This window comes from Melanerpes formicivorus, unplaced genomic scaffold (assembly GCF_026170545.1).
Source record: "Melanerpes formicivorus ecotype bairdi unplaced genomic scaffold, bMelFor1.0.p_v2 SCAF_13, whole genome shotgun sequence".
Taxonomy (NCBI): Eukaryota; Metazoa; Chordata; class Aves; order Piciformes; family Picidae; genus Melanerpes; species Melanerpes formicivorus.
This window is the reverse complement of record NW_027142365.1, coordinates 19034458-19062362: the sequence shown is the minus strand read 5'-3', so window position 1 is coordinate 19062362 and position 27905 is coordinate 19034458. Positions and strand designations below refer to the sequence as shown.

The 27905-nt window shown below is 54.5% G+C and overlaps 1 protein-coding gene across 6 annotated transcripts in view; it reads left to right on the top strand.

Moving 5' to 3' along the window:
* The window catches only part of CACNB2 (calcium voltage-gated channel auxiliary subunit beta 2), a 344461-nt gene that overhangs the window by 310379 nt on the left and 6177 nt on the right, over positions 1-27905 (top strand). For all 6 annotated transcript variants that reach the window (XM_068146356.1, XM_068146359.1, XM_068146357.1 and 3 more), the window contains 3 exons: positions 16135-16286; positions 19368-19463; positions 20974-21159. In XM_068146356.1, the coding sequence (XP_068002457.1) occupies positions 16135-16286; positions 19368-19463; positions 20974-21159 (434 nt within the window). The remainder of the gene's footprint in view (positions 1-16134; positions 16287-19367; positions 19464-20973; positions 21160-27905) is intronic.

Here is a 27905-nt window from a genome sequence, read left to right as displayed (position 1 = left end):
TGTGGAGGCTCCAAGCCTGGAAGTGTTGAAAGCCAGGCTGGATGGGGCCTTGAGTGACCTGATGTAGTAGGAGGTGTCCCTGCCCACAGCAGGGGAGGTGGAAGTGGATGATCTTGAAGCTTCCTTCCAACCCAAACCCTTCTGTGATTCTCTGAACCACGCCTGTGAGAAGCTGTGCTGCTCCCACCATGCTTCCCACAATCCAGCAGGCTCTGGGAGTTTGGCAGTGATTTGAGTAGTGCTTCAGCTGTCTGCTTCCAGGAGGTTTTGTGAAGATGATGAGGAAATGTGAGCCCATTATTAGAAGCTGCCCTTAACAGAGGCCAGGCTTAGCAGCTGGATGGCTTCAAGACTCAGCTCTCCCTCAGCAAGGTCGGCAGTGGTGCTGAGTGGAGCCTGCCCCCAGCAGAGCTGAAGGGGGGAAGGTGCTCCTCTGTCAGCTCTCAGCCCCTTGTCTGCTGTGCACCATGCAATCTGGGTATAAAGCTGTGTGCTTTAAAGAGCTTCTCCTGGAGGAGCAGGTGGCTGGGCCAAGGGAGGAAGTGAAAATCCATTGTGGAAAAGATTGGAGTCACAGAGTGGGAGCTGGGATGTTTGGGCCCACTGGTGGGTTCAGGTACCTCAGGTTCTGTGCCCCAGACACAGGGGAGGCCACGGGAGGATGAAAACCAGTCAGGAAAGACATCAGGGAGGGAGAAATGTAGCAGCAGCGGGTTGGGAGCAAAAATGAGATACCCCTGGAGTCAGAAAAGGGAACTGCTGTTGTGGGGTGATGGCAAAACTCTGGTGCAAGGCAAGAGAAAGCCCAAGGAGCGCTCCAGCTTGTTCCTTGTCTGCAGTGCATCTCGAGGCAGAACCACAAAATGTCCTTGTAGCCTGCTGCTGGGTGGCCTCTGCTATCAGAGGCTCACAAAGATGACAACACAGCCCTGCTGTGAGTCCTTAGCTGGCTCAGGCAGCAGAGGGGAGTGGCAGGGTCACACCACACACTGCAAGTTCTGCTCTTCCATTGTGTGGGGAAAATGGACAAACTCGGGTGGGGAATTGGAACTGCTCAGTGAGTTGCTGCTGCACTTGCTGTGGAACTTAGTGTAGGAGGCCAGGAACTTCAGGAAAGCAAAGGAGGTTCTCTGACAGCATAATGGAGCATTTCCCATTGAGCTTTGAGGGGAGCAGGACATGAAGTAGTGATCTGACCAAAGCTTTTCTCTTTTCTGGCAGTGAATCAATTGGGTTTAGCAGGGAAAGATTTCTTGGATCCAGGATTGAATTCCTGATCAGAAGGAGGAAACTCCATCACCCATCTTCTACCCTCCAAGTTGCTCAGTGCTGAAAACCTCTTTGGAATGTAGAACAGAGTCAAGTGTCTGCTGTGTCTGCTTTGGAACAGGGATCTGTGCCAGTGTCTTGAGCACTGGGCTGTCTCTGTTCATCAGGCAGATGTTGATTCCCTGTTGAGAACAGGAACAGTGCCAGTGGGAGAGGGGAGCCTGCTGCCTACCACCCAATGGCCTGCAAGCTGCAGCACTGCTCATGGTGTGCCCTGAGCCTCCCTTCTGAATCCCAGCAGCCTGCACACCAACTCATGGCCAGCACTCGGCACCCGGAGGGGCTTGGTGCCAGAGGTGGCACCCATCAAACTCTCCAAGGACTGCTCAGACCTGGAGCTGAGCTCAGTGCTAGCAACATGCAGGCACAGAGGGAGGGGGCAGGCCTTTGCTCCCCATCCTGCCAGGCCCCTGCCAACTGCTCTGTCACTGAGCTCATACAGCACAAAGGTCACCTGCTTGAGAGATAAATACCACATCCTTTTAGTTCTGGGAAATGAGTGACCCTCTCTTTGAGACCAGTCTCCTGAGTTATCACCCCAGGGAAGTTCAGTACTCTGCACACTGCTCAGAATGGTTCCTAGCACAGCAGGCAGAGGACTGAGCTCCAGTAGTTGGGACTGAGTTTGTAGATAACCCAGGTTATCCAGCTGGAGGATCTGTGTACCTGGATCACAGCCAGATACAGAGGTGTAGAGGAACACTGTGGTAATCAGGAGCATCCAAAGCAGCATGGCCAGAGATGGAGAGAGGGGATCCTGCCCCTCTGCTCTGCTGAGACCTCACCAGCAGGGCTGTGTCCAGCTATGGGAGCCCAACACAAGAGAGACCTGGACCTGATGGAGAGGGTCCAGAGGAGGCCACAAAGATGATCAGAGGGCTGAGAACCTCTGCTGTGGGGACAGGCTGAGAGGGTTGGGGCTGTTCAGCCTGGAGAAGAGAAGGCTCCAGGGAGACCTTAGAGCTGCATTTCAGTATCTGCAGGGAATCTATGGGAAGGCTGGGGAGGGAGTGTTCAGAAGGGGCTGGGGGGATAGGGTGAGGGGCAGTGGTTTGAAACTGGAAGAGGGCAGATTCAGGTTGGACATCAGGAGGAAGTTCTGCACAGTGAGGGTGGTGAGACTCTGGAACAGGCTGCCCAGGGAGGTGGTTGAGGCTCCATCCCTGGAGACATTCAAGATCAGCCTGGCTGTGTCCCTGGGCAGCCTGCTCTAGGTGGAGCTGTCCCTGCTGAGTGCAGAGGGATTGGACAAGATGCCCTGAGGGTCCCTTCCAACCCAGCCCAATCTGCCAGCCTGTGAGCAGGAAGTGCCAGGAGGAGCAGGGCTCACAGCATTGCAGGGCAGTGTCAGTGGATCAGTGCTCCACACCCCTGTGGACTGAGAGTTTGCTTCCCTAAAGCAAGCAGTTGAAAAGAGACTTGGGATGGGACTCACTGCAAGCCAGTGCTACCAGTGGGTATCCTAGTGCCAGATCTCTCCAGGAGTTGAACCAGGAGACTCTCTGGTTTGTAAGGGTTCAGGAGGCCAGTGCAGTGCTCTCCTGTGTGAGAGCTGGTTTGGATGCACAGAGCAGGGCTTGCTTGCCAGTGCTGTTGCATGTTTAACCTGGGAAGTGCTGGAACTCAGGGTAGGGAAAGGGCACTTGCTGCCTTTCTTTAAGAGCCTGGAAGGAACCTGTCATTTCCAGAGGCCACTTTGCTCCAGGAAGGTGCAGCACAGGGTTAAACCTCATCCACCCAAACACCAGCCCCCATCTGCTTGGTTAACTTTCTCTGGCCCCCTGCCATGTGCAGCAGCTGCTGAAGGAGCTTTCTGCTTTTGCTGCATTTCGTTGTCCAGAGGGCCCCAAAGCTCTTTCTCGTTGTTTCTGTGTATGTTACACTTGTTATAACCTTGCCTCATGCTTTGTACCACGACCTGACTGTCTTGGCTTTCTCCATTCTTTGCTTCATCAATGCTCTCCCTTTCCAGATGTCCTGGGTATGTATACAAGCTTGCAACTGACTTGTCCTGCTGGTTTGTGTTCAATGCTTTGTTGTGCCTCTCCTAACTGTGCCTTACTGCTAGACAAAAGCTGATCCTCTCCTGGGCAGCCACGGGTGGCTTTCAGAGAGTCTTGCTGGGTTTCCTGATCTGTTTTCAAGTAGTTCTAAAAACAATGCTGAGAATGACAAGGCAAATGCTAAAGATCAGGGATTGAGTGTAAACTCCTGTGGTGTGTGCACCCACTTTCTGCCTGTTCTAACCCAGAGCTGTGGAGGCTGATGTCCATCATGCCCTGGGGTCTGGGGTAGATCCACTGCAGTCTGGTGGTTGGGCATCTTGGTTTGCTTTGTCTGTGCAGTAGCCACTCAGCCATGCCATGGACACAATCTGCATGTGCAGCTGAGCTCCCTGCTCTGGGAAGCTGTCTCTGGAGAATGCAGACAGCTCCCACTCACAGGATCAGGTTGCTGCCCCAGAGTTCTGTCTTGGGAGAATAAGACATAAAGGCCTCAAGGCACAGTGGCAGATTTCAGCCCTCTGGTTTTCCTTTCCTTGGGATGGATGTGGAAAGCCAGCTGAGGGCTGGAAACTGTGCCAGCAATTTCTTGTGTAGATCTCTGACATCTGTGTATGCACACAGTGGTGCTCTGGGTTCACAGAATCATCAAGGAACTGTCAGGGTTGGAAGGGACCTCAAGGCTCAGGCAGTTCCAACCCCCCTGCCATGGCCAGGGACACCTCACACTACAGCAGGTTGCTCACAGCCACATCCAGCCTGGCTGCAAACACCTCCAGGGATGAGACTGCTCCATGTTGGGTGGTTTAAGGACAGCTGTGGTACCTCAGGAGTTTCCAGGAAATGCTTTCCCAACTGTAAATTAAAAATGGACTTAAAAGAGAGCTGCTGAAGCCTCCTACAAGTCCTCCTCTGTTCACAGAGGCCATGGAGCAGGAATCCAAGAGTGTACTACCAAAATCTGAAGGATCTAATACCTGCAGGGCTGTGTCCAGCTCTGGAGCCCTCAATAGAGGAAGGACCTGGACCTGCTGTAAAGGGTGCAGAGGAGGGCCACAAAAATGATCAGGGGGTTGGAGCAGCTCTGCTACAAGGACAGGCTGAGGGAGCTGGGGGTGTTCAGCCTGGAGAGGAGAAGGCTCCAGGGACACCTAAGAGCAGCCTGCCAGTACCTGAAGGAGGCTGCAAGAAGGCTGCAGAGAGACTGTTTGCAAAGGCCTGCAGGGACAGGAGCAGGGGCAATGGCTTCAAACTAGAGCAGAGCAGATTGAGATTGGATGTGAGGAACAAGTTCTGCACCAGGAGGGTGGTGGAACACTGGCACAGGTTGCCCAGGGAGGTGGCTGAGGCTCCATGGCTGGAGATGCTCAAGGTGAGGCTGGACAGGGCTCTGGGCAACCTGATCCAGTGGAGGATGTCCCTGCTGAATGCAGAGGGGTTGGGCTGGATGAGCTTTGGAGGTGCCTTCCAGCCCAGAGCATTTTGTGATTGTATGATTAGGATGAAATTCTTTAGAGTGACACTGGCACAGGCTGCCCAGGGGGGCTGTGGATGTCCTCTCTCTGGAGGTGTTCAAGAGCAGACTGGAGGAGGCCTTGGCCAACCTGGGCTGGTGGGAGGTGTCCTGCCCATGGCAGGGGGGTTGGAGCTGCATGATCTTGAAGGTCCTTTCCAACCCAAACCATTCTATGAATCTCTGAAGAAACTAGGCCCAGGCTGAGGTGGTGAGATCCATCCTGAACTATGCAGGGACACTTGCTTGGTGGTCCCTGGGTGTTAGGCTGCTTCTGTGCCCAACCTTGGCATCCCAGGTCCTCACTGACAGAGTGCAGCAGAACTCAATGGTGGCAGCAGTGCTTTGCTGCTGCATGGCACCTCCTAGAGCTGCTGTGCTTCTACTTGGTGCAGGTGGGAGGGAGCCCAGGGGAGCCTGGGCAGTGCTCAGCCACTCTGTCTCTCCTGCAAACCCCTGGTTTAAACCTGGCACAAGGAGCAGCAGCATCCCATGACTGCCATTGTTTTGCTAGCCCAAAGAAGCAGAGGAGGAAGCAGAGATCTTCCTGTGCTGTGGAGGCTTTGAAGGCACTCTGTGGTTTGGATCTTGGCATAATTACAGTGTTCATTTCAGGAGCTCTTAGTCCTTTATAAATAGCTCTTCAGTGACGCTGAGGCTTCCAGACAGTGCATTGTATCTGTAAATACCTCCTGGAGGTGTGTCTGTGTCTCTGTGTGTCTGTCTGTGTGCATCCAGGGCCTGCTACAGCTCCCTGCAGGGAGGTTGCAGTGAGGAGGGGACAGCCTCTGCTCCTGGGTGTCAAGCCACAGGAGCAGAGGCAATGGTTGCAAGCTGCCCCAGGGGAGGTTCAGGCTGGATGCTAGGAAATCTTTCTTGCCTGGAAGGGTTCTGAGGCCTTGGAATGTTGTGCCCAGGGCAGTGCTGGAGTCCCCATCCCTGGATGTGGACATGGTGTAGTACTGGTTTGAGAGCAGGACTGGGTGAGCTTGGAGGTCTCTTCCAACTGGATGTTTGCTGTGATTCTGAATTCTGGCTGAGTGGAGCCTCAAGAGCAGGCCCCTGCAGCACCTCACCCCACAGCTGCCCTGCAGCACAGCCCAGGCAGCAGCCCCAGGCAGAGCAGCAGCCTCGCTCCTCTCTCTGCTCTCTGCCTTTCCCCTCCCAGGAGGACCATCTGGGAGCCTGAGCAGCACTTGCAGCCCCTTCCTGGGAAACACTGCCAGCCCTCACTGCCTCCCCTCCACTGCCAGCCCTCACTGCCTCCCCTCCACTGCCAGCCCTCACTGCCTCCCCTCCACTGCCAGCCCTCACTGCCTCCCCTCCACTGCCAGCCCTCACTGCCTCCCCTCCACTGCCAGCCCTTACTGCCTGCCCTCACTGCCTCCCCTCCACTGCCAGCCCTCACTGCCAGCCCTCACTGCCTCCCCTCCACTGCCAGCCCTCACTGCCTCCCCTCCACTGCCAACCCTCACTGCCTCCCTTCCACTGCCAGCCCTCACTGCCTCCCCTCCACTGCCAGCCCTCACTGCCTCCCCTCCACTGCCAACCCTCACTGCCTCCCCTCCACTGCCAACCCTCACTGCCTCCCTTCCACTGCCAGCCCTCACTGCCTCCCCTCCACTGCCAGCCCTCACTGCCTCCCTTCCACTGCCAGCCCTCACTGCCTTCCCTCCACTGCCAGCCCTCACTGCCTTCCCTCCACTGCCAGCCCTCACTGCCTCCCCTCCACTGCCAGCCCTCACTGCCTCCCCTCCACTGCCAGCCCTCACTGCCTCCCCTCCATTGCCAACCCTTAACTGCCTTCCTCCCACTGCCACCCTTCCACTGCCACCCTCCCACTGCCACTCTCCCATTGCCATCCTGCCACTGCCACCCTCCCCTTTTACACACCAGGCTAGTGGCTAAGGGCTGAGAGCAGGGCCCTGCAGGTGCATCACAGGTTACACTTGTGGGTGAAGAGCCCTCTGCTCCAGGTACCTTCTGGCCCATTCCCTGAGGACTAAGCTGGAGCATTTATTCCCCTGCTTGCTTATGTTCCCTTCCAGGACTTGCTGATTCTTAGCTGGCTACCCAGCAAGGCACAGAGACTTCTGCTCCACAGGATTGCCACTGGTTGGGGCACTGCAGGGTTGCACCTCCCTGGCTGGGGAAGGGCTGGAGCTGGCTGTCTCCTGTGCAGCTTGACCCTCCTTTCAGCTCACTGCCTACTCAGAGCAACCTTGGTGCTTGAGGGAGGGAGAGGGCAAGATGAGAGTCACAGAATCATTAATGTTGGAAAAGACCTTTTAAGACCAACAGCCCTGCCCACTCCACCAGTAAGTCATGTCCCTAAGTGTCACATCTGTGAGTCTTACAAACACCTCCAGAGACAGTGACTCAACCACCTGCCTGGGCAGCCTGTTCTGGTGCTTAACAACCCTTTGGGTGAAGAAACTGCTGCACAGGTCCAACCTAAACCTCCCCTGGCACAATTTCAGGCCATTTAAACCTCCCCTGGCACAATTTCAGGCTATTTCCTCTCCTTCTATCACCTGGTACCAGGGAGAAGAGACCACCCCCCACCTGGCTCCAGCCTCCCTTCAGAGAGCTGTAGAGAGCAATGAGGTCTGCCTCAGCCTCCTCTTCTCCACACTAAACAACCCCTCAGCTGCTCCTCACAAGACCTGTGCCCTACACCCTAGATGAAAAAGGCCAAGCACTTAGCATACCTGTGGGGTTTCTTACTGGCTGTCTCCAGGCTCCTGAGACACCATGGAGCTTTCTGGATCACCCTCAGCAGCATCCTGGACCCTCCACTTTGTACAGGGGGAGCACAGGCATCTAATGCCACCTGTGACAGCCTGCTGTGGCCAGGAACCTGCACTGTGGTTAGTGCCATGCCCAGGGCAGGTGTTTGGGTAGCTCTGCACCACCCTCATGGTGCAGAACTTGTTCCTCACATCCAATCTCAATCTAAATCTAAATCTGCTCTAGTCTGAAGCCATTGCCCCTGGTCCTGTCCCTTCAGGCCTTTGCAAACAGTCTCTCTGCAGCCTTCTTGTAGCCCCCTCAGGTACTGGCAGGCTGCTAATTTAGAACAGAACAGAACAGAACAGAACAGAACAGAACAGAACAGAACAGAATAGAATAGAATAGAATAGAATAGAATAGAATAGAATAGAATAGAATAGAATAGAATAGAATAGACCAGGTTGGAAAAGACCTCAGAGATCATCAAGTCCAACCTATCACCCAACACCATCTGATCAACTAAACCATGGCACCAAGCACCCCATCCAGCCTCTTCAAAGGTCTCCCTGGAGCCTTCTCTTCTTCAGGCTGACAGGCAGCTCCCTCAGCCTGTCCTTGCAGCAGAGCTGTTCCAACCCCCTGGTGATTTTCATGGCTCTCCTCTGGACCCTCTCCATCAGGTCCAGGTCCTTCTTGTGTTGAGGGCTCCAGACCTGCACACAGTGCTCCATGTGTGGTTTCAGCAGAGTGGAGCAGAGGGGCAGAATCCCCTCCCTGGCCCTGCTGGCCACACTTCTCTTGCTGCAGCCCAGGCTCTGCTGGGCTCTCTGGGCTGCAAGTGCTCACTGCTGGCTCCTGCTGAGCTTCTCCTCCCCCAGCACCCCCAAGGCCTTTTCTTCAGGGCTGCTCTCCAGCCAGTCCCTGCCCAGCCTGTATTGGTGCTTGGGATTGCCCTGCCCCAGCTGCAGGACCCTGCCCTTGCCCTTGTTGAACCTCCTGAGGCTGTCCTGGGCCCAGCTCTGCAGCCTGTCCAGGTCCCTCTGGATGGATCCTTCCCTCCAGCTGTCAGCTGCACCACACAGCTTGGTGCCATCAGCAAACCTGCTGAGGCTGCACGAAGTAGTTTAAGATCAGTTTCTGTGCCCAAAACAGTGCCCCTGACACCATAGGCCTGAATCATGGAATCACCTTGCTTGGAAAAGCCCTTTTGGATCATCCAGTCCCCTTTAGGTTCACCCAGTCCAACCATTTTCTGCCTCTGCCAAGGCTGGGGCTGAATCATGGCCCTCAGCACCACATCCCTGCCTCTTGGAAACACCTCCAGGGTGTGAAGTTCAACAGTCAGACAGAGGAGGCTGCTGAAGCCAAGTGTGTTCAGCTGGCAGTCAGTGTCACTGTTCCTGCTGGAGGTGAGAACCTGCAAGCAATATTCTGTGCTTCAAATCTCATCTTCTCCTCACATCTCTGTCACAAAAGTGCCATCTCACCAAGCTCTTATCATAGTATCATAGTATCATAGTATCAGTCAGGGCTGGAAGGGACCACAAGGATCAGCCAGCCCCAACCCCCCTGCCATGGCCAGGGACACTCCACACTAGATCAGCCTGGCCACAGCCTCATCCAGCCTGGCCTTAAACACCTCCAGCGACAGGGCCCCAACCACCTCCCTGGACAACCCATTCCAGGGCTTCACCACTCTCATGGGGAAGAACTTCCTCCTCCCCTCCAGCCTGAATCTCCCCACCTCCAGCTTCATTCCATTCCCCCTAGTCCTATCACTACCTGAGATCCTGAGCAGTCCCTCCCCAGCCTTCCTGGAGCCCCCTTCAGATCCTGGAAGGCCACAATGAGGTCACCTGGGAGCCTTCTCTTCTGCAGACTGAACAGCCCCAACTCCTTCAGTCTGTCCTCACAGGAGAGGTGCTCCAGCCCTCTGCTCATCCTCCTGGCCCTTCTCTGGACACCTTCCAGCACCTCCAGATCCCTCTTGTAAGAGGGGCTCCAGAACTGGAGGCAGTACTCCAGGTGGGGTCTTCCTTACACACAGTGCTGATGCAGCCACTGCTCTGCCCAGCTCTGTGTCCCAGGGACTCCTGGCTGCTAGGAATGCTTTCTGCCCAGCTTTGAGAGCTGCCTGTGTTTCTCCAGCTTTCCAGAGCAGTCTTCTTCTACCATGGGATTGCCTAAGTCCAGTGAAGTCCACCAGAGCTCCCCTGGTTACTGATGGACTGGCACAGATGCTGGGCAGGGTTGCTGGGTCTTTGCCTTTCCTTTAGGTGGAATTATTGGCATGACCCTGTTTGATTTTCACTCCAGCTGATGTCAAAAGCATTTCACTGCCCCCAGAATGTCATCAGCCATGCCCTTGTGCTCTCCTTGCACTGAACTTGTGTTCATTCCAGAGAACAGCAGGGATGGTAGAAGCCTCATGCCTGGAGGTGTTTGCAGCCAGGCTGGATGTGGCTGTGAGCAACCTGCTGTAGAGTGAGGTGTCCCTGCCCATGGCAGGGGGTTGGAACTGGCTGAGCCTTGAGGTCCCTTCCAGCCCTGACAGTTCTGTGATTGTAATGTGTGGCAGTCAGTCTAAATGGGCACTGTGTAAAGCTGGCTGGGAGGGCTGCACTGTTTGCTTCTCCAAGCTGACCTCCTCGTGCTGGGTGCTGCTGTCATTTGCTATTTGTTTCCTTTCTGCTAACCAAGGAGGCCATAGCCAAAACTGTCAGGGCCACTGGAACACCTGATGGCTGATTTCTGGCTTTGGGTGTCGTAGCTGCTCCACCAGCAGTCAGTAGGCATTGCCACAGATCTAATGATGTTTCAGCCTCTCCTTGTGATTGCCAAATACAGCTCACAGGCTCACAGGATGTCAGGGGTTGGAAGGGACCTCTGGAGATCTTCCAGTCCAATCCCCCTGCCAGAGCAGGACCATAAAATCCAGCACAGGTCACACAGGAACACATCCAGACAGGGCTGGAAAGGCTTCAAAGAAGGAGACTCCACAACCTCTCTGGGCAGCCTGCTCCAGGCCTCTGGGACCCTCACAGTAAAGTTCCCCCTTGTGTTGAGGTGGAACCTCCTGTGCTGCAGCTTACATCCATTGCTCCTTGTCCTATCCCAGGGCACAAGTGAGCAGAGCCTGGCCCTGTCCCCTCCCTCCTGACCCCCAGCCCTCAGCTATTGATAAACATTTATTAAATCCCCTCTAAGTCTTCTCTTTTCCAGACTGAACAACCCCAGGTCCCTCAGCCTCTCCTCCCCAGGCAGTGCTGCATTCATTGGAGTTAACTGTTCCAGCCTCACTGTTCTGCCTCTCCAGCACATCAGAAGGGACAGGGTTATGAAGAGATGAGATGCATGGGGGTGGCAAAATTGCTGAGCTATTACTGTGCTGCTCTGAAGATCCCACACTGTCACTGCTCTCAGCTCCCTGCTTTAACCAGGGTGACATCTGTGTTGCTATCCTCACAGGGGATTTAAGGCTCTCTGCTTACTTTAGGCCAACAGCACCATAGAATCAACCAGGTTGGAAAAGATCTCAGAGGTCATCAAATCCACCCTATTACCTAATACCCAACACCTCCTGACAACTAAACCATGGCTCCAAGTGCCACATCCAAGCCTTTCTTGAACACCTCCAGGGATGGGGACACCACCACCTCCCTGGGCAGCACATTCCAATGGCCAATCTCTCTTGCTGGGAAGAATTTCTTCCTCACCTCCAGCCTAAACCTCCCCTGGCACAGCTTGAGACTGTGTCCTCTTGTTCTGGTGCTGGGTGCCTGGGAGAAAAGACCAACCCCCACCTGGCTACAGCCTCCCTTCAGGGAGTTGGAGAGAGCAATGAGGTCTCCCCTGAGCCTCTTCTTCTCCAGGCTAAGCAACCCCAGCTCCCTCAGCCTCTCCTCACAGGGCTGTGCTCCAGACCCCTCCCCAGCCTCGTTGCCCTGAGAGCAAATTGCCTTGTGAGGATGGGATCTTAACAGGTTCTGAGAGATGCTGCAAAGAGGGACAGAGAGCAAGGCTGCTGCAGCAGGGGCAGATAAAACCTTTGTCAGCTAAAAAGAGAACCTGCTGCTATTTAAGTAATTGCAGCAATCTTGTGCAGTAGTTAAAAGCTGGGATCCAGGGAAGGCTTCAAGCTAAATGCAGACTTCTGCAGCAGCTGAGGGACAGCAGATCAGGACTTCTCTGGGTGGTAATTTGCCCTTCCTTCTTGCCTGGAGAGGTGGAGGCACAACACGCCTAGAGGTTCATCAACCCCACACTGCAGCTCCTTGGACTTCTCTGCTATGGCCAAGTTAAGCCAAAGAAGCACTGGAATAGTTTCTAGTTGATTGAAAAACCTCTCTCTCCATCTTCAGACTGAGGTGGAAGCTCTTGGTTCACAGCACCAGAGGTACCTGCAGGCATTGCCCTGGGCATGGTTCGCAGCAGGAGATGCCCTGAGGCCTGCCCTGCCCTAGCAAAGGGTTGTTTCAAGGGCTGTAGCAGGGGATGTAGTTACAGCATCACAGAAACACTCAGGTTGGAAAAGACCCTCAGGAGCACCAAGTCCAACCACTGACCCTGCTCTGCAAGCTTCACCTCTAAACCATAGCCCCAAGCACCACATCCAAACTACCTTGAAACACAGCCAGGCCTGGGGACTCCACCACCTCCCTGGGCAGCCTCTGCCAATCTCTGACCACTCTGGCTGGGAACAAATGTTTCCTCCTGTCCAGTCTACCCCTGCCCTGCTGCAGCTTGAGGCCATTCCCTCTTGTTCTGTCACTAATCACCTGGGAGAAGAGACCAGCACCAACCTCTCCACAACCTCCTCTCAGGGAGCTGTAGACAGCCAGGAGGTCTCCCCTCAGCCTCCTCTCTTTCACTCTAACCATCCCCAGCTCCTTCCATTGCTCTTCATCAGATTTCTTCTCCAGACCCTTCCCAGCTTCCTTGCCCTCCTCTGCCCTGGCTCCAGCACCTCCACATCTCTCTGGCATTGAGCTGCCCAACCCTGGACACAATACTGCAGCTGTGGCCTCCCCAGAGCTGAGTGCCAGGGGACAATCCCCTGCCTGCTCCTGCTGGACACAGCATTGCTGATCCCAGCCAGGAGGCCTTTGGCTTTCTTGGCCCCCTGGGCACACTGCTGGCTCCTCTTCAGCTGCTTCTCCATCAGCACCCCCAGGTCCCTTTCTGCCAGCAGCTTTCAGCCACACTGCCCCAAGCCTGTAGCCTTGCTTGGGGTTGTTGTGCCCCAAGGGCAGGACCTGGCACTTGGCCTTGTTGAAGCTCCTCCTGTTGATGGTGGCCATGGATCCAACCTATCCAAGTCCCTCTGCAGAGCCTCCCTGCCCTGGTGCAGATCAACTCTCCACCTAACCTGGTGCCACCTGTGAGCTTCCTGCTGACACACTCTGTGTCTTCATCAAGGGCATCAAGAAAGATGTGAAGCAGAAGTGGTCCCAGCCCTGAGCAGCACCACCTGTGCCTGGCTGCCAGCTGGATTGACCTCCATTGAGCATCACTCTTTGGGCCCTTTTCCAGCCAGGGCTTTAGCCAGCAGAGTGTTGCTCAGAGTTCAGAGAGATGTGCTCTGTACTGGCAGAAAAGTGCTTCCAGCAGTTCAGCAAATACTGCTTCCCCACACAGTGTTCTGAGCAGCTGACAAAAAGATTTGGCTGGCTGTGAGTTGCCTTGAAGAAGGGGTTGGAGCAGTCTGGGCTGGCCTTAAAGTGGCCCATTAACAGGTGGTGTTGTGCTGGCTGAAGTGCTGAGCCTGGTTTGAAGTTGCAGGAGAGCAATGCCAGCTCGTGGTCAGAGCAGGGTGACCCAGCAGCTCTGCTGTGTTTATATTCTGAGTGTCATTTGGACTTCAGTTAGGCAGAGACAGAGACTGTCTGCCACCACAGCACCCAGCTGAGGGGAATGCAGCATTCCAAGCAGATCTCTGTGCAACCATGCTGCAGCTAATGGAGTTGTCAACGTGCCAAGAACCATCAGAAGTTCTGCCTTCAAAACTCTGGTTCTCCTGCAGACAGCAGCTGGGCCACAGTGCCCCCCTGGACAAGCAGGGAGCAGGCAGTGATGCCTCCACAGCAGAGCTCTGTGCTCTCTGCTGGCTGTGTCTGGTTGGCCTGCACTCTGTCAGAGCTGGAGAGAGCTGCAGCCAGATGGAGGGGGTCTCTTAAGGGACCCACAACCTCCTCCAGCAGACAGCATCATATTTAGATCTTCTTAAGATGTTCACAGGCTCACAGGATGTTAGATCCAAAGAGCTTCCAGTCCAACCCCCTGCCAGGGCAGGACCACAGAGTCCAGCACAGGTCACACAGGAACACATCCAGACAGGGCTGAAAAGGCTCCAGAGAAGGAGACTCCACAACCTCTCTGGCAGCCTGCTCCAGGCCTCTGTCACTACCGAAGTGAAGATGTTCCTCCTCATGCTGAGGTGGAACCTTCTGTGCTGTATCCATTGCCCCTTGGCCTATCCCAGGGCACGGTGAGCAGAGGCTGTCCCTGTCCCTTCCTTCCTGACCCCCAGCCCTCAGCTATTGATAGACATTGATCAGATCCCTCTCAGCCTTCTCTTCTCCAGACTAAACAGCCCCAGGGCTCTCAGCCTCTCCTCCCCAGGCAGTGCTGCAGTCCCTTCAGAATCCTTGTAGCCCTCCCTTGGTCTCTCTCCAGCAGATCCCTGTCCCTCCTGAACTGGGGAGCCCAGAGCTGGATGCAATATTCCAGGTGGGATCTCACCAGGGCAGAGTAGAGGGGGAGGAGAACCTCCCTGGCTCTGCTGGACACACTTCTCTGAATGCAGCCCAGGACCCCATTGGCCTTCTTGGCCCCCAGGGCACATTGCTGTCCCATGCAGAACTTGCTGCCCACCAGCACTCCCAGGTCCTTCTCCTGGGGCTGCTCTCCAGCAGATCACCTCCCAGCCTGTACTCTTAGTTCATCTCAGGAGCCACCAACTGATCTGGAACTGGAAGGCTTTGAGCTTGGGATGCTTTGCTGGCAATTTTGCAACCTGATTGTGGTGCCTGATTTGTTGCTTTCCTAATCTAAGTTCACAGCAATCAATGTCTTCTCCCCTCTTCAAAGAGCCCACTTGCTGTAGGGAGCTCACTCTGACCAGCTCAGACAGTCTGTGTCCTCAGGCAGGGCAAAATACTTCTGCCAGCACAATAGGTAAGAAAGAAACACTCTGAGAAGGAAGTTTTGGTAACCCCCTGTTGACATTTCAGGCTTTGCTGTTTATCTTCTAATGTTTACTCTGAACAGGCTAGATATCTAAGCTGGCTGTGCTTCATGGAGGGAAAGAAGCCTGCAGGATGGCATGGGCATTCCTGGAAGGTGTTTGCAGCCAGGCTGGATGTGGCTGTGAGCAACCTGCTGTAGTGTGAGGTGTCCCTGCCCATGGCAGGGGGGTTGGCACTGCCTGAGCCTTGAGGTCCCTTCCAACCCTGACAGTTCCTTGATGATTCTGTGAACCCAGAGCACCACTGTCTGCATACACAGATGTCAGAGATCTACACAAGAAATTGCTGGCACAGTTTCCAGCCCTCAGCTGGCTTTCCACATCTATCCCAAGGAAAGGAAAACCAGAGGGCTGAAATCTGCCACTGTGCCTTGAGGCCTTTATGTCTTGTTCTCCCAAGACAGAACTCTGGGGCAGCAACCTGATCCTGTGAGTGGGAGCTGTCTGCATTCTCCAGAGACAGCTTCCCAGAGCAGGGAGCTCAGCTTCTGGAATGTGTCTCTGCAGTCAGCCTAGAGCAAGATTCAAGCAGTTCAAGGAAGATCTTGCCCTTACAAAGAGTTAGGTTTGTTTCATTGGGGAATGAAGGACACTTTCTGCATCACTTGTAGGAGTGGATGCAATCCATCTGTCTTGGAGGGGTTTGGCCTGGAAACTATGCCAGGCAGGCAGGGAGGATGCTGTGGAGTTGGAGGCATGAGGTATCAGAAGGTCTTTGCAGGGCAATCACCTTTCCAGAACTCCTGCAGTTGGGAGTAGGGTCCCATGGCATTGTTTGGGCTATGGAATTACTTGGCTGAAAAGCTGGGTTTGCACAGTGATCTGATTGTTCATATGGTACCATACTGAAGGAAACCTCCAGAGCTTTGATGAGCTGAAGTAAAGGGGAGAAGGAGAGCTCTCTGCTGGAGACACCTCAGTACATCTTTGCTGCCTGTCTCAGGCACTCCAGCTTGAGCAAACTGATTAATAGTCTGAGCTGAAGCTATTTACAGGCAGGAAATGAAGGGCATGGGAAGGCTGCTGTGTGCTGCTGTGTGCTGCAGCAAGCCTTCTTCCCTCTCTTTTGCTCTGACATCCCTGGCCTGGGGGCTTCCAACAAAACCTGCCTGCAGGCAGGGGGTGCAGGAAGGGGTGGGTGGGGGGAGAGGGGCAGGACCTGGGGCCGACTGCTGTGGTGTGCCATGGAGCTGCAGGGCTCCCAGCTCCTGCCCAGCCTGGGGAGGGGCAGCACACCCCTCTGGCACATTCTGACACTTGTGAAACCCAAGCCCCTAACTGTGATGTGGTTTTCTTTCCCTTACCTGCAGCTGAAGTTCAAAGTGAAATCGAGCGGATTTTCGAGCTGGCAAGGACACTGCAGCTGGTGGTGCTGGATGCTGACACCATTAACCACCCAGCCCAGCTCAGCAAAACCTCTCTGGCTCCCATCATAGTCTATGTAAAGATTTCTTCTCCTAAGGTAAATACTTGCATCACTTTCCTGCTGTCTCAATCTTTTCTTGGTGTTTGTTGGGAGGTTTTTCCCCCTCCTCTGGGGTCTACAATGCAGCCAGTCACAGGTCCTCATTGAAGTTCAGAGCTATATGGATTGTTGTTGCTGCTTCCCTTTGGATAGGGAAATGTTATTGATCAGTGCAGGATCTTGGCTCTGGTGCTACCAAAGCCCATTTTGGAGAAGCTGCTGCAGCTCCAGTGGTTTGGTTGGTTGTTTTGTCAGTTGGGGTTGTGTTTGCAGTACCAATCACCTACCTCATGCTGACAGTTTGGTACACCCAAGAGGCTCACATGGCTGTCAGACTGATTGGTGCACCACAGAATAGAATAGAATAGAATAGAATAGAATAGAATAGAATAGAATAGAATAGAATAGAATAGACCAGACCAGGTTGGAAGAGACCTTCAAGATCATTGCGTCCAACCTATCAACCAATCCAACACCACCTAATCAACTAACCCATGGCACCAAGCACCCCATCAAGTCTCCTCCTGAACACCTCCAGTGATGGTGACTCCACCACCTCCCCAGGCAGCACATTCCAATGGGCAATCACTCTCTCTGTGTAGAACTTCCTCCTAAGCTCCAGCCTAAACCTCCCCTGGCACAGCCTGAGACTGAAGAGACCTTTGAGACCATCCAGTCCAATCCTTCACCCAGCACTGCAGGCTCAACACCAAACCATGTCCTAAGCACCAGCTCCACACACTGCTTCAACACCTCCAGGGATGGGGACTCCAGCACTGCCCTGGCCACAACATTCCAAGGCCTCAGAACCCTTCCAGGCAAGAAAGATTTCCTAGCATCCAGCCTGAACCTCCCCTGGGGCAGCTTGCAACCATTGCCTCTGCTCCTGGCCCTTGACACCCAGGAGCAGAGGCTGTCCTCTCCTCACTGCAACCTCCCTGCAGGGAGCTGCAGAGAGCAAGGAGGTCTCCCTCAGCCTCTTCTTCTCCAGCCATGGCACCAAGTGCCTCATCCAGGCTCTTCCTAAACACCTCCAGTGATGGGGCCTCCACCACCTTCCCTGGGCAGCACATTCCAATGGCCAATCTCTCTTGCTGGGAAGAACTTCTTCCTAACATCCAGCCTGAACCTCTCCTGGCACAGCTTGAGACTGTGTCCTCTTGTTCTGGTGCTGTTTGCCTGGGAGAAAAGACCAACCTCCACCTGGTTGTGGGAGCTGTAGAGAGCAAGGAGGTCTCCCCCAGCCTCCTCTTCTCCAGCCTCAACACCCCCAGATCCCTCAGCCCCTCCTCTAGCCCAGGGGCTCCAGGCCCTTCTCCAGCCTGTCCCTTGACACCAAGGAGCAGAGGCTGCCCCCTCCTCACTCCAACCTCCCTTCAGGGAGAACTTTAACATCTCCTGGTACTGTACTCAGTGGAAAAACTACCTGCAGAGACTTCATGAAGAGGCATTTGGAAGAGAAGAATCAGAGAACTGTCAGGGTTGGAAGGGACCTCAAGGCTCAGCCAGTTCCAACCCCCCTGCCACGGGCAGGGACACCTCACACCAGAGCAGGAATCTAGAGGAAAAGAATTGAGGAAAACAAACATTTTAAGAATTCCAACTTGGAACCAGTCAAAGCCAGAAGCGGCACAAAGAGATAGGAGGGGAGCTTTTGAGTGCTCCTAACAAGAAAGGAGATGTTGGGAAGTAGATGAAAATTGGCTTCTTGTGGATGTAAACAGCATGGGAAACGCTCCTGAAGCCAGTGAAGGAAGAACTGGATCTGCTCCAGTGGGCAGCTGGAAATGCAAGCATTTGAAGTGGCTGATGCTGGTCTCTTCTCCCAGGTAATCAGTGACAGAACAAGAGGGAATGGCCTCAAGCTGCAGCAGGGCAGGGTTAGACTGGACAGGAGGAAACATTTGTTCCCAGCCAGAGTGGTCAGAGATTGGCAGAGGCTGCCCAGGGAGGTGGTGGAGTCCCCAAGCCTGGCTGTGTTTCAAGGTGGCTTGGATGTGGTGCTTGGGGCTATGGTTTAGGGGTGAGCCTTGCAGAGCAGGGTCAGTGGTTGGACTTGGTGCTCCTGAGGGTCTTTTCCAACCTGAGTGTTTCTGTGATTCTATGTATGTATAGATCTGTTTGTCCTGTAATGGATGTGGGGGGAAACACTGACAAAGGATGAGGAGAAGGCTGAGGTGCTCAGTGCCTTCTTTGCCTCAGCCTTTAGTAGCAAGAGCAGATCTGGAGAGACAGATCCAGATCTGGCCATGCTGGATCCATGGGCCAAGGGCAGCTGTATATGAGGGTTAACAAAGCCCAGAGCTGGGTCCTGCACGTGGGTCACAGTAACTGCAGGCTTGGGGCAGAGTGGCTGGAAAGCTGCCCAGCAGAAAAGGACATTGGGGTGCTGGTTGACAGCAGCTGAATATGAGCCAGGGTGTGCCCAGGGAGCCAAGAAGGCCACCAGCATCCTGGCCTGGAAAAGATGTAGTGTGGCCAGCAGGAGAAGGGCAGTGATCATGCCCTGTACTTGGCCCAGGGAGGCCACACCTCAAATACAGGGCTCAGTTTTGGGTCCCTCAGTGCAAGAAGGACATTGAGGGGCTGGAGCAGGTCCAGAGAAGGGTAATGAGGCTGATGAAGGGTCTGGAGAGCAGGGCTGGTGAGGAGCAGCTGAGGGAACTGGGGGTAATCAGTGTGGAGAAGAGGAGGCTGAGGGCAGACCTCTTGGCTCTCTACAGCTCCCTGAGAGGAGGCTAGAGCCAGGTGGGGGTTGGTCTCTTCTCTCTGGTGTCAGGTGATAGGATGAGGGCAAATGGCCTAAAATTGTGCCAGGGGAGGTTTAGGTTGGAGATTAGGAAAAGTGCAAGAGTGGTCAGGGATTGGCACAGGCTGCCCAGGGAGGTGGTGGAGTCCCCATCCCCGGAGGTGTTCAAGAAGCCTGTGGCCATGGCACCTGGGGCCACGGTTCAGTGGCCATGGTGGGGTTGGGTTGCTGGTCGGACTGGATGATCTCAGAGGGCTTTTCCCACCCAAACAATTCTCTGGCTCTGTGCTGAAGGCCAAACCTGCTCACTTTTCTTCTTTCTTCCACAGGTGTTACAGAGGTTAATAAAGTCCCGAGGGAAATCCCAGGCCAAACACCTTAACGTGCAGATGGTGGCCGCCGACAAGCTGGCGCAGTGCCCGCCCGTGAGTCGCTCTGCAGTTCTCTGCTCCCTGGCAGGTCCCTGCTTCTCAAGCACCAGGGTCACTGCACAAGGTGCTCCTGGCCCCACAGAACACCTCCTGAGGGCTCTGGGCTCTGCAGGAGCGTGCAGGGAAGCCCAGGCCTTGTCACAAGCAGTGCTGGAGAGGCAGCACAGGGACAGGCTGAGCTAGATAGAATCACAGAGTGATAGAATGAATGATATGACCACAGAATGGTAGAATGAATGATAGAACTATAGAATGATAGAACCACAGAATGATAGAATGAATGATAGGACCACAGAATGATAGAGCCATAGAATGATAGAATGAATGATAGGACCACAGAATGATAGAGCCATAGAATGATAGAAACACAGAATGATAGGATGAATGATAGAACCATAGAATGATAAAACCATAGAATGATAGAATGAATGTTAGAACCATAGAATGATAGAAGAGTGATAACCTGGGGGCAGGAGTTGATCTGCTGGAGGGTAGAGAGGCTCTGCAGAGGGACCTGGACAGGCTGGACAGATGGGCAGAGTCCAAGGGCAGGAGATTGAACACATCCAAGTGCCAGGTTCTGCACAGTGCTACAGGCAGTGCTACAGGCTGGGGTCAGAGTGGCTGAGAGCAGCCAGGCAGAGAGGGACCTGGGGGTGCTGGTTGATGGTAGGTGAACATGATCCAGCAGTGTGCCCAGGTGGCCAGGAAGGCCAATGGCATCCTGGCCTGCATCAGGAACAGTGTGGCCAGCAGGAGCAGGGAAGTCATTGTGCCCTGTGCTCAGCACTGGTTAGGCTGCACCTTGAGTCCTGTGTCCAGTTCTGGGCTCCTCAGTTTAAGAAGGACATTGAGAGACTTGAAGGTGTCCAGAGAAGGGCAACAAAGCTGGGGAGGGGTCTAGAGCACAGCCCTGTGAGGAGAGGCTGAGGGAGCTGGGGTTGCTTAGCCTGGAGAAGAGGAGGCTCAGGGGAGACCTTCTTGCTCTCTCCAACTCCCTGAAGGGAGGTTGTAGCCAGGTGGGGGTTGGTCTCTTCTCCCAGGCACCCACCACCAGAACAAGAGGACACAGTCTCAAGCTGTGCCAGGGGAGGTTTAAGCTGGAGGTGAGGAGAAAGTTCTTCACTGAGAGAGTTGTTAGCCATTGGGATGTGCTGCCCAGGGAGGTGGTGGAGTCCCCATCCCTGGAGGTGTTCAAGAGGGGATTGGATGTGGCACTTGGTGCCATGGTTTAGTCATGAGGTCTGTGGTGACAGGTTGGACTCGATGATCCTCGAGGTCTCTTCCAACCTTAGTGATACTGTGATAACCCAACCCATTCTGTGATTCTATGATTCTAGGATCTCTGCTTTCTGTCTCAATTGCATTTTCAAAAGCAGAGGGAAATATCTCCACACAAGCAGCAGGAAGGGGGTTTGGGTTTGGGGAGCTGGGGCCCATTCTGATGCCTGCCAGGTGTGCCCAGCAGTGGTGGTTACTCTAACTGAAACCCTTCCTTTACCAGGAAATGTTTGACGTGATTCTGGATGAGAACCAGCTGGAAGATGCTTGTGAGCACCTTGCTGACTACCTGGAAGCCTACTGGAAGGCCACACATCCACCTAGCAGCAACCCTCCCAACCAGCTCCTCACTCGCACACTTGCCACAGCCACTCTTCCTATTAGCCCAGGTCCAAATATTAATCTACAGGTACCATTTTTATGCCTTCTCTTCTCTTCTGATCCTAGAACTGCTGAGGGGGTCCTGCTGCTGTTGGCAAAGAGCTTGTTCAGTATTCACTCACCCATTGCCAGCACCAGAGGCAAATGCAGGCCTGCTGCGGTCGTTGGTGCTGTGTTCACAGGACCTTGTGTTTGCAGGCTGACTGTGGGGCTGGAGTGGGAGCCAAGGGCTAAGACAGCCTGTCTGGAAGCAGCTGGTGGTGGCAGGTGGACTACCTAAGGTATTATTGTGCCCAGCACACCACTGTGCCAGCCACAAACACATACAGAGGTGACAGGCAGAGGAGGAAAGCTGGGCATGGTGTTCTCTGCATGTTGCAGGCTCTGGGCAGTCCCCAGCTGTTGGGCACCACTGCTATGGCCAAGAGGCAACTCCCAGCCCTGCAAGCCCTGCAGGACAAGCTGGGTGATGTTCAGAGCAGATCCAGGCACTCTGTGTCCCCACAGCCTGTAGAGCTGCAGAGGCTGAGGGTGACTGACTGCATTAGGACGCTTCCGGTGCCTCCTTTGTTCTTCCATTCATTGCCCCCAGCCCAACCCCTGAACAAAGCAGTGTGCAGCAGGACCTGGAGAGGCAGAGTGTCCTGAACAGCCAGGGCACTGTGGCAAGAACAGGCTCTGTGTGCCCACCTCCAGGCTGCCCTGCCTGGGTACCCCCTATCCTCCCACAGCTTTTAGTTTGTGTCCCTGGATTCAGATTTCTCAGCCTAAGGAGCTCCTCTCTTCTGTATGTGTGTTGCACAGCATGGAATGAGGGCTCTGAAGGAGCTGCTTCATTACAAATACTGAGTGAAACCTTGAAGTCTTGGGGTTGTTGAGTCTGGAGGAAAGAAGGCTGAGGGGAGACCTCAGTGCTCTCTCTAACTCCCTGACAGGGGATTGGGGACCGGTGGGGGTTGGTCTCTTCTCTCTCCTACCAAGTGACAGGACAAGAGGAAATGGCCTCAGGTTTCACCAGGGGAGGTTTAGGTTGGAGACTGGAAGAAAATTCTTCCCTGAAAAGGCTCTCAAAGACTGGAACAGGCTGCCCAGGGAGGTGGTTGATGCCCATTGCTGTTTTAAACAGGCAGAGATGTGATGCTGAAGGACATGGTAGCCTTGGAGGAGTCAAACAATGGTTGGACTCAGTGATCTTGATGTGGCCCTGGGCAGCCTGCTCTAGCTGGAGGTGTCCCTGCTGCCTGCAGGGGGCTTGGACAGGATGAGCTTTGAGAGTTCCTTCCAACCTGATGCACTCTGTGACTCTGAATCTGTGAACCTGCCCAACCAAAGCAATTCCTGGTTCTGAGGTCACAGTGGGGGTTAAGATCCAGCTCCAAGAGTGGCTGACTACACTGCCAGCCCCCCCTAGGCTCCATGCGTGCCCATCAGCTAGGCCAGCTGGAATGCACAACCTTGGCCATGGACAACACTTCAAAACCAAATCCCTGAGCCCAGATTCAACTGTCCAGAGCTTGCCTTTTGTTTTCATGGTCCTGCAAAGCAATTTTGGGGGTCAGAGGAGTTCTTTCCTGTTAGAAGACCCCCAGCCCTGATAGGTTTGTTCTTTCAGAAGGTAAAGTGCTTCAGGCTGTCTCCCCTCACTGTCCACAGCAGCTGCAGGACAAGGAACTGTCCACAGGAGCTCATTTCTGCCTCTTTTCTGTCCTCAGAGCTGAAACACCCTGACAAAACTGTGAGCTGCAAGGACTTCTGAGTATGAGGCTGAGCCTTGTTGTGTGCAGACTTGCTAGATCAACTTTGCTCTGTAGATGTGTTTGTTCCTTTGCTGAAAGGCTTCTCTCTGAGCCCTTTTGGTGTGGCTGTGCAGCTCACATACTCACTGTATTAACCAGGCTCCCTGGAGCAGCTGCACCGAGTGGTGATGGCACTGTGGGGACTGCTGTGCTGCCTCCCTTACCCTATTAACAGAGCCTGCAGGACTAAACCTGGGAATGTGTTTGCAGTCTCACAGTTTGCCTACTAATCCAAAAGTGAGAATCCCCAGGGGCTGCCTTGGGGCCAACAGAAAGGTTCCTTCTGTCTCAGCTTCTTAGCATCCATTTCCAGCTGAGGCTGTCCCAGCCTCGGGGCAGGGTGGGGTTATTCTCTCATCACAGGGGCTGAACTGGCTCTCTAAGTAGTGTTAATGCTTTCTTTGGAGCCCTTAAACCCTGTGCCTGTGCTGCTCTTGTGGACAGCTCTGCAGAGTAAATCCTCACTGGCAGCCACCTGCCTGGACCTGGGGGTACTGGTAGATAGTAGGCTGAACATGAGCCAGCAGTGTGCCCAGGGGGACAAGGCCAAGGGCATCCTGGCCTGCATCAGGAAGAGTGTGGCCAGCAGGAGCAGGGAGGTCATTGTGCCCTGTGTTCAGCACTGCTTAGGCCACACCTTGAGTCCTGTGTCCAGTTCTGGGCTCCTCAGGTTAGGAAAGATGTTGAGATGCTGGAAGGTGTCCAGAGAAGGGCAACAAAGCTGGGGAGGGGTCTGGGGCACAGCCCTGTGAGGAGAGGCTGAGGGAGCTGGGGCTGATTAGCCTGGAGAAGAGGAGGCTCAGGGGAGACCTCATTGCTCTCTCCAACTCCCTGAAGGGAGGCTGTAGCCAGGTGCGGGTTGGTCTCTTCTTCCAGGCACCCAGCACCAGAACAAGAGGACACAGTCTCAAGCTGTGCCAGGGGAGGTTTAGGCTCTCTTCCCAGCAAGAGAGATTGGCCACTGGATTGTGCTGCCCAGGGAGGTGGTGGAGTCCCCATCCCTGGAGGTGTTTAGGAAGAGCCTGGATGAGGCCCTTGGTGCCATGGTTGAGTTGATCAGCTGATGTTGGGTGATAGGTTGGACTGGATGATCTCCAAGGTCTTTTCCAACATGGTTAACTCTATTCTATTTTGAGCCCCTCTCCCTTGGGTACAGTGCAGCACCCCTCTGCCAGGAGACATCCTGGGGGGCTGTGGACTTTCAGCACCAGGGGTAAAATGCACCGAGAGGTTTCTGCTGCCAGCTGCCAGTGGTGTTTGTACAGCAGGGTCCTGGCTGTGGGCATTCCATGGCACAAGGAGCTGGAAGGCATAGGGCCTCCTGGCACCATTTGAAATGAAGCAGCTGAAGGCTGTACACCTCCTGTCCCTCTGGTGGAGAGCTTTGGAGCAAACAGCCCTGACAGCTGCTCTCAGGTTTCCTGTGGTAGGGAGATAGTTGGCTAATTCCCAAAAGGAGACTGGAGCAACCTTACCTGCATGTGGTGCAGCCACTTAGGGACCACTGGACAGAAACAGGGAGCAAGTGAAATCCACTTGGAGGACACAACTTTTGCAAACCTGAGACCCCAAGCACCTATATAGGCCAGGCAGAAACTGGCTTGAGAGCAGCCCTGAAGAAAAGGCCTTGGGGGTGCTGGGGGAGGAGAAGCTCAACAGGAGCCAGCAGTGAGCACTTGCAGCCCAGAGAGCCAAGCAGAGCCTGGGCTGCAGCAAGAGAAGTGTGGCCAGCAGGGCCAGGGAGGGGATTCTGCCCCTCTGCTCCACTCTGCTGAGACCACAGCTGGAGCTCTGGGTCCACTTCTGGAGCCTCTGTGCCAGGAAGGATCTGGAGGTGCTGGAAGGTGTCCAGAGAAGGGCCATGAGGATGAGCAGAGGGCTGGAGCTGCTCTGCTGTGGAGACAGCCTGAGAGAGTTGGGGTTGTGCAGTCTGGAGAGGAGAAGGCTCCCAAGAGACCTAATTGTGGCCTCCCAGGATCTGCAGGGGGCTCCAAGAAAGCTGGGGAGAGGCTTTTGAGGGTGTCAGGGAGTGATAGGACTGGGGGGGATGGAGCAAAACTAGAAGTGGGGAGATTGAGATTGGATGCGAGGAAGAAGTTGTTCCCCATGAGGGTGGTGAGAGCCTGGCACAGGTTGCCCAGGGAGGTGGTGGAAGCCTCCTGCCTGGAGGTGTTTGCAGCCAGGCTGGATGTGGCTGTGAGCAGCCTGCTGTGGTGTGAGGTGTCCCTGGCCATGGCAGGGGGGTTGGCACTGGCTGAGCCTTGAGGTCCCTTCCAAGCCTGACAATTCTGTGATTCTATGATTGAAGGCCAAAATCCTTCTGAGACTGGGCCACAGAATTCCTGCAGTGTGGAATCTAATCCCAATCAGAGCCTTAATTCAGTTGTGCACCATGAGGCTGGACCTGATCCCTATTCAGGCATGACCTGCTCGGTGTCCCTGTCATACTTAGGAAAGGTTACTGCCAGTGAACCTGCCCACAAAGCCCAAGGAGCCCTGGCAGCACTCTGGAGCTGCAGGTGCTGGTTCTGGATGCACTCAGTGTGCTCCTACAGACATACTTGGTGCAGCAGAGAAGAGGCATCCAAGACTGCAACAGCAGCACTGGTACACAGCAGGTTCCCAGCTGCACTGGCTCTCCAGCCACAGCACTGACCCCTGGCAGGAGTCAAGGTTGTTGATGTCCATATTATGGAGCAGGGCTAAGGAGCTTCACCTGCCCTTCTGCTCTGCCCTGTTGAGGCCACAGCTGCAATCCTGTGTCCAGCTCTGGGCTCCCCAGTTCAAGAGAGACAGAGACCTGCTGGAGAGCTACAAGGATGCTGAAGGGACTGGAACAGTTCTGCTGTGAAGAGAGACTGAGAGCCCTGGGGCTGTTTAGTCAGGAGAAGAGAAGGCTGAGAGGGATCTGATCAATGTCTATCAATAGCTGAGGGGTGGGGGTCAGGGTGAAGGGGCCAGGCTCTGTTTGGTGGTGCCCAGGGATAGGACAAGGACCAATGGTTTTAAGCTAGAACCCAGGAGGTTCCACCTCAACATGAGGAGAAACTTCTTTGGTGTGAGGGTGCTGGAGGCCTGGAGCAGGCTGCCCAGAGAGGTTGTGGAGTCCCTGGAGGCTTTCCAGACCCACCTGGTTGTGTTCCTGTGTGCCCTGCCCTGGGTGCTCCTGCTCTGACAGGGGGGTTGGACTGCATGACCTCTGGAGGTGCCTTCCAACCCCTTCCATTGTGTGACTCTCTGTACACTGAGGGCATCTGACCCCACGGCAACTGAAGGGGTTCACATCTGTCCTTAAGCCCAGTGGTGGTGGGGCTCCTAGGGAGAGGTCTGCACACCCAGGGCAGGCCTGGCTTCAGGCTCTTCAGCTGCTCACTTGCTTTCAGTTACACTTCACCTCCCCTGAGTCGTTTCTGTTCGCCCTGAACACAACCTGTTCACCTCTACACTTACTGACCCTTTTTTCCTGGCCAGTGTCTGGAGTCCCACCAGAACAAAAGCAAGGAGGCCTTTGTTTGGCTGTGTCCATGACCTTGGGCTCATTTGCTTCAAACTGGCAGCACAGGGAACACAGCAGCCAGTCACTGGGAACTGCACAGAGCAAAACAAGCTCTTAGCAAATGCAGGCTTGGCAGATGCACCCAGCTGCTGCTGTGGCATGTGTTGCTTTTTCTAAGCTCCTGCTAAAGCACAGATTCTTTCCTGCCCAGTTGCCCTGCTATATTACCTTTTGGGTTGCTAGGAAACCCACCTGCCAGGATCTCTGCATGAAGGATAAGATCTTCTCCTTCCCCAGCTCTTTGCCACAAAGCAGGAGAAAGCACAAACCCAGGTCCATGAGCTGCCCTGGAGCCAGGCCTTGTTTGCAGACAGCTCTGATGAACACAGGAGGGCAAACTTCAGACCAGCTTCAGTAGATTCCCAGCAGTCTGACAAGCAGATACCTGTGTAACCCTGGTAAAGCCTGGGCTCATGCTGAGCCAGCAGAGGTGATGCTGTCCTGCATCCAGAGCAGGGAGAGCAGCAGCACAGGGAGGGGACTCTGCCCCTCTGCTCTGCTCAGCCCCCACCTGCAGCACTGCCTCCAGTCCTGGGGCCCCCAGCACAAGAAGGACCTGGGGCTGCTGGAGAGGCTCCAGGGCTGGAGCACCTCTGCTATGGGGACAGGCTGAGGGAGCTGGGGGTGCTCCACCTGGAGAAGAGAAGGCTGCAGGGAGACCTTAGAGCAGCCTTCCAGTACCTGAAGGGAACTAGAGGAAAGCTGGGGAGGAACTTTTAACAAGGGCTTGTAGTGGCAGAAGGAGGGGGAATGGATTGAAGCTTGAGGAGGGCAGATTTAGATGGGAAATTAGGAAGAAATTCTTGACAGTGAGGGTGGGGAGACACTAAAAAGGTTTCCCAGGGAGGTTGTGGATGATCCCTCCCTGGAGGTGTTCAGGGCCAGACAGGATGAGGCCTTGAGCAACCTGGGCTGGTGGGAGGTGTCCCTGCCCATGGCAGGGGGGTGGAACTGGATGAGCTTTAAGGTCCCTTCCAACCCAGCCCAAGAGTGTATGAATGTGACGTGAGAAGAATGATTCCATTTCCCCATAAGCTATTTCTCGAAATGCTGCAGTGCCTCTAGAAGGTCTTTGGCTGTGGTTTGGGGATGGCAGCAGGCTGAGGTGGTGCCCCCCAGGCGAGCTGAATAATGCCCCTTGTTCGTTTTGCAGTGATTTCAGAGCACAGTGCTGCTGAGGAGTAGGTTTGTTCTGACCTGGTAAATGTTCTTTCAGTCTTTCCATAGCAGTGGTGTGCTAGGACATTCTTCAGGTGATAATATCACTCTCCTCCTGCTTTCCTGGGCAATGCTCTGTGCTCTGGAGCTCTTAAACTCAGGAGGGCAAAGCTGAGTGTTTCAGTGCCCTGCAGAACTGGGACAAGTGCCCGAGGAGAGCAGCAGCTCAGTGATACTATTGGTATTATAATACAAACTTCATTC